This window comes from Egretta garzetta, unplaced genomic scaffold (genome assembly GCF_000687185.1).
Source record: "Egretta garzetta isolate BGI_Z169 unplaced genomic scaffold, ASM68718v1 scaffold381, whole genome shotgun sequence".
Lineage (NCBI taxonomy): Eukaryota > Metazoa > Chordata > Aves > Pelecaniformes > Ardeidae > Egretta > Egretta garzetta.
The window spans coordinates 230,019-235,536 of record NW_009258483.1 but is presented as its reverse complement, the minus strand read 5'-3'; the positions used below and the strand labels follow the sequence as shown (position 1 = coordinate 235,536).

Sequence of the window (5,518 nt, the reverse complement as noted above, 5' to 3'; positions counted from 1 at the left end):
GAGCTTTAAGAGCTGGAGGCGCCGTAGCCGCAGATTTCGCCATCATCTGCCCAGAGTTACTGAGGAACAAAGATGCAGCAGCAAAATCCTGCAGGAAGATGGCTGTTGGATTCCTCCAACTCTCCCAGGACTCTGCCCCGAAGAGAGATCACGCCTGTAGTGGCACTCTCCCGAAGCCACAGGCTTTTCCCTTACCTGCTGGTCCACAGAGCCGCCCAGACTGCTGCCCAGCTGCCCTTACCTGCTGCTCCACACAGACTGTCCCTCAACGCAGGCTCTCTCCTCCCCTTGCAACTGCGGCAGAGCTTCCCAGCTTCCTTGCTTTCACCTTAATTCAGAACCAAAATCTGTAGGCTTACTTAGCTTATCCACCTGTAACAGCCTTTTAGCTCCAGGACAGACTGGCAGGATCTTCATGACAGTAAGGGCAGCAGGCCCTCCCTCCACATCAGCCAAGCACCCAGCCTGTCACTGTCCAGCGTTACAGCAAAATGCAAAAGCTCTTTATTAAAAAAGCAGAGCAAAACCCAATATGAAAAACTGACCAGACCACACAGAAAGTTTCATTTTTGAGCTGCCTCTTAAAATATGTACTGCAAGTTCATTTCTCCCACCACAGACTCACGGGAGAAACTAACATGAGACTCTCATACCGCTGCCCTGCCGGAGGTCTCCACTTCTCTGACTCAGACCCTCCCACCCCTTCCCTTTCTCCACGCCACATGAGGACTTGTGTTGCCAGGAAAAGGCAGCACCTTCTCCCCTTTGTGCTCAGAGAAGCAGCTCCCCAGAGGCGAGTCAGAAGCATCGCTCCTCTCCAGGGTAAGGCCCAGAAAACAGCACTCAGCTCCAGGATCCTGAGAAGCCAGCAGTACAGTTTCACCACTTCTCACAGCAGAATGAAATCCTGTTGCATTTTGGCCACAAGAACTCCAGCCAAGGGCTGCAGTTCACAGTGAGGAAGCACCCCACCCTTTGCACGCCAGTCAGTGTTGCAGAGGCTTGAACCATGGCCATGGTCCAACAAGGATATGGACAGCCACTGCCCAGCAGCCCCCCTCTGCGTAGCTGTTTCTGTATATGCATATCGACTGCCCATCACTACAGCCAGGGCCACGGAGGGGCAGGGGAAAAGACCCACAGTGAGCCCTCTCAGCCCCTGCTTTCATCTGTAAGCACTGGGCATAGAAGCACAGGTGGGTAAGAACTGGTGCTTCCAGCAGCTTCAGGACCCCACGAGTAAAGTAAATGGCTCCCACCTACAGGGAACTGTCAACACTGCTGTCTGTCATTCATCAGGTTTCACTGTGAACAGCCCTGGCACCCAAACAAACACTGCAGAATGACCGCTGCCCTGGGCACATACCACCCCCTGCTAGCAGCAGGGTGTGCTGACTGACTGGTGCTGTATAAACAGAGGCACAAACTACTCTGAATGCTGTAGCAGTGCATTCAGGGGAAGAGCCCCATGTCATTAACTCAGACCCATGAGCCTCTATCCCAGCCCTGGATGGTTTCCTCCTCACCTTTAAGTGGTCAGGAGAAAGATTTCTGAAGAGCCAGAGCGATTTTCTGTGTTTGCAAGCCTTCGTGTCACCCCACCATGACAAAACTGTCCTGCTTAGAAAGAATGGGCTGTACCTGAGTTGCTCAACCTCTTCCTGACAGCAGGTATCTGGATTTTTTAAGTCATACTCTCATTTCCTAGAACTGTAGGTTCCCAAGGAGGAGCCCTGTACATATGCCATGACAGCATTCTGCAAGAAACTTGCCCGCTGGGCCTCTTCTTCCCTCATCCTAGAGATGTCAGCCTCCTTCATTCTCAGCTTCTCCAGCAACATAGAGATTTCACCTTCTTTGTCCAGCAGTGCCTCACGGTGATTACTTGATAGGGCTGTGAAAGGAGAGCAGCATTAGTGAAGAAAATTAGGGTGTCCCTAGAACAAACAGGAGCAACACGTTATCGGCACAGCCACAGGCAATGGAAGCAGGATGACCAACAGGCACATGAGGGAAGCTGCATGAGGCCACGTGAGAAGTTTTGAATGGCCAAGATGTTACACCTCACTGTGCAGGAAATCCAAACATTTTGCTTGCTGTGTAGCTTTGGGATCCGAGTCTTGGTCTCTATAAAATGACAAGAATCCCTGCAAATACATCAGGATGGAGGGCACAATGAAAGGATCCATCACCTTTCAGCTGTCTCTCCAGGGCTGCAATCTTCTCTCTCAGCCCTTCCTGTGCTGTGCGTTCAGCCTGCAGGTGTCCAATTTGCTCCTGTAATTCCACTTTCACTTTATTCACCTCTGTCACTTTCTCCTCTTCTTTACTGTTCAGGTCCTGACACACAAAGACAAACCCATGAATAACCAAACAACTTCAGCAACTTGTTCTGCCCCCGGGTGGTGACCATATCTCTACTCCAGTCCAAATTACCTGCTGAAGTTCCTCTAGCCGCCTTCTGAGTCCATCAGCATGCAGGCTCAACTGATTGGCTTTGGCCTGGGCCTCAGCAACCATCTCTTTTTGCCTAAGGCAGCAGTTCTGAGCTTCGTCCCGTGACTCAGTCATCAGCCGCAGCTTCTCTTCCAGGTGTTCTAATCGTTGCTGCTGTAAGACACAAAGGAAAATGAAAATATGTTGGTCCCATTCCATTCCCGCGAAGGGATTCTCCCCTTTTTGTTCCCAACACAGTGAACTCTTGGTTGAGTCAACTGACAGTGAAGAACAAGCACAGGACTCAGCCGTAACAGATACGGCACCTTTCCCTTGCATTCAGGGGCAAACCTAAGCTTTCTGTCGCCAGGGAAAGCATTCTGACAGAGCTGCCGCAAAGCCCAGCTCACTCGCTGAGAGAGGCAGGCATGTCCCTGATAGAAGCACCAATGACACTGCCAGTGTTTACAACGAACGCTCTGTCTTCACCTCCTCCATATCACAAACGGCTCTGAAACACAGCTAAGCAACTGCTCTGTCCCACCACAGACACACATGGCAGCTTTTGTACATTTGTAACTCAGTAAAGCCTTTTCTTTGGTGACATACACACTTACATAAATAAGCATTCTAATAGTTTTGGTGTATTTTCCTCATCCCTTGTTCTCTTTCACAGGGTGCTGACTTCACCGATGGCCATTTTCACAAAGTTCAATCCTACAGTGACTTTTTTTATCCTGCAGAAATTCCTTTGAGTCAAGAGAAACAGGAGCAGCCCATGGAAGCTGCAGTTAAACAGAAGGGTCGACATCTCACTGCTAGCTTCAAAAGTTGGCAACTTCAATGAAATCTGCTATGACAATATCCACATCAATCCTGTTACTACTGGAAAGCACAGAGCAGGGCGAGATAGTGGCTGCATTCTGGAGACAATTCAAATCAGCCTTTTTGGGACTCCTTCATCAGAAATCACACTATTTGCAGGCCAGCGAAACCCAGAGTGGGGAGCTACTCAGCAGTTCCCCGAGACAAAAACATAGGCTGGGCAGCCAAATCCACTCCTTCCCACAGAGGCAGGGCCCACAGACAGGTCTTGTCCTTACCTCCTCCAACCGTGCCTGATTCCGGACTTTTATTAACTCCTCCTCTGCCTGGCCTCGCTCAGTGAGTGCAGCTGCTTTGACTCGGCTCAGCTCCTGCCACAGAAATATGAAAGATCATTCCAGACAGAGAAGCTGCATCACTGACCAGAAAATATTAGCAGCTTACAGTCGCAGGCTACCACATGGCACAGCTGGCTGTCTCAGGGGTAGGGAGAACAAACCCAGATCACATACCTTCTCTCACCCCAAGATTGCCACCTAAATTCAATGAGAATTTCAGTTATATGAGGGCAAGTAACAAGTGAAGCTTTCCAGAGGCAGGGGAATAGGAGAGGGCAGCACTGGATCTAGCTGGGGGAACAGATAAGGAGAAAAACGCTACGCTACTTAGGACCACATGGGAAACCTGTCAAGTCAAATCCTGGTAAGAATCTAACCCTGTTCAATGGAAACTTTATTTTTGTTCAATCACAATCTGCAAGTTTCTCCTTGGAACCTTCTCCTTCCTTAGTCCAAAGCAGTGAAAATTATTTTAGCTGGAGATCTGCTGTTTTCTGTTCCTTCCTACAGCACATGACAATCTTTACACAAGTCAGCAATGGAAGACCCCACAAAACTCCCCTGGCAGCCTTCTCCTGCCACCACTCCCTGAGCATTCCAACATGCCTGGAGCATCCATTCTCACCTCCTCCAGAGCTATCCTGATGGCCTCCAGCCTCTGGATCCTGTCCTGCATGGAACGTTCACTGGCCTCAATGTGCTGTGTCATATGATCCACCTGAGAAGCAGCAGAAACCATTTTTGCAAGTGCCAGAAAACCACTCCTATCTCCAGGCGTAGCAGCTTGGCCACTTGGCATGAGAAACAGCACCCTCCCATTGACCCACCCACCGCCAAAGAAAAACCCTTACCTCCCTCAGAGCTCCACTAGTAAACCGTAAGATAGATAGAATCTGCCCTCTAGAAACTGGGAACTTTAGAAAGAGATCCCTTCCAGGCCAAGATGAAAGATACAGTCTGAGCTCTCATCTTCAAGTGGTACAAAACACCAGAGATTCATTTTCTAGTCACAGTGTGGCTAAAATCTTCCCAGCCTATGTCTTGTCTTACAAGATTTCAAGATCTTCAGAGAAATCTATCGGGGTATAATTTTTGAGAGATTCCACATCTTAATAGACACTCCAAAGAGAGCTGATTACAGCCTCTTGTCCTGTCCACACTCAAGACAGAATCCCCCTGAAACCTAACAAGAGAAGGAACTAGCAAGCTGAGCCCTGTTAAAGGACTGGTTGTATACAGCATGCATATGTCTCAGTTTCCTCCATTAACACATCCTTCTGTCAGTGAGCACGACAAGACTGCTTGTTCATAATTACCCCTGCGTGCAGTAAGACTGACACAGGGCCAGCCTCCAAGCCTCTTCTGTAGAGTCACGTACCGCTCTGGCCCATACCCTTGCAAGCTACAAAATCTTACTAGCTGGCAGAACGCCTTGTGATCTCTTCGGCGAGGCTTTGCTTATAGAAATGGCCTATTAGTCCCACAGTAAGTTTGAGTCCACTAATTTTTAAACTTGTTTAAGAGCAGCTGTCAATGGTGCCTGTATGTCAGGACCAAAGACACTAAGCTCAGGATGCTGAAGAAGCCCCATTCTCACCTCTTTTAACCGAAGGGATTCCATGTCTTCAAGGCTTTGTTTAAATCTTCTCTTCTCCATTTCCAGGCGTTCTGCAGATTAAAAGCAGGCATATCACAGTTATGGCGTTATTGCTACACAGGCTATATTTGTACTCTATCACAAACTCTTCCACCCTTTCTCCTTGGCTGCCTTGCACCATTGACTCACGGACGGTAATCCCAACCCACAGGCGTCCATGCGCTGTTCCTGCTCCTCCACTCACCCTCAGCCTGCACGGCCCGCAGCTTCAGCTCTGCTGTTGTGTTGGTCAAGTCTTGTTTTACCTGGAAAAGCTGATCCT

At 49.2% G+C, this 5,518-nt stretch overlaps 1 protein-coding gene across 3 annotated transcripts in view; it reads right to left on the bottom strand.

Annotated features, from left to right (window-relative positions):
• Positions 1-1,675: 1,675 nt before the first annotated feature.
• LRRC45 (leucine rich repeat containing 45) overlaps positions 1,676-5,518 on the bottom strand; it is a 9,828-nt gene continuing 5,985 nt past the window's right edge. For all 3 annotated transcript variants that reach the window (XM_035899834.1, XM_035899844.1, XM_035899846.1), the window contains 7 exons: positions 5,441-5,518; positions 5,197-5,267; positions 4,225-4,317; positions 3,540-3,632; positions 2,437-2,610; positions 2,193-2,340; positions 1,676-1,894 (listed from right to left, as the gene is read on the bottom strand). The exon at positions 5,441-5,518 is cut by the window's right edge and continues 2 nt beyond it. In XM_035899834.1, coding sequence (XP_035755727.1) covers positions 1,698-1,894; positions 2,193-2,340; positions 2,437-2,610; positions 3,540-3,632; positions 4,225-4,317; positions 5,197-5,267; positions 5,441-5,518 — 854 coding nt within the window. In that variant the 3' untranslated portion in view covers positions 1,676-1,697. The remainder of the gene's footprint in view (positions 1,895-2,192; positions 2,341-2,436; positions 2,611-3,539; positions 3,633-4,224; positions 4,318-5,196; positions 5,268-5,440) is intronic.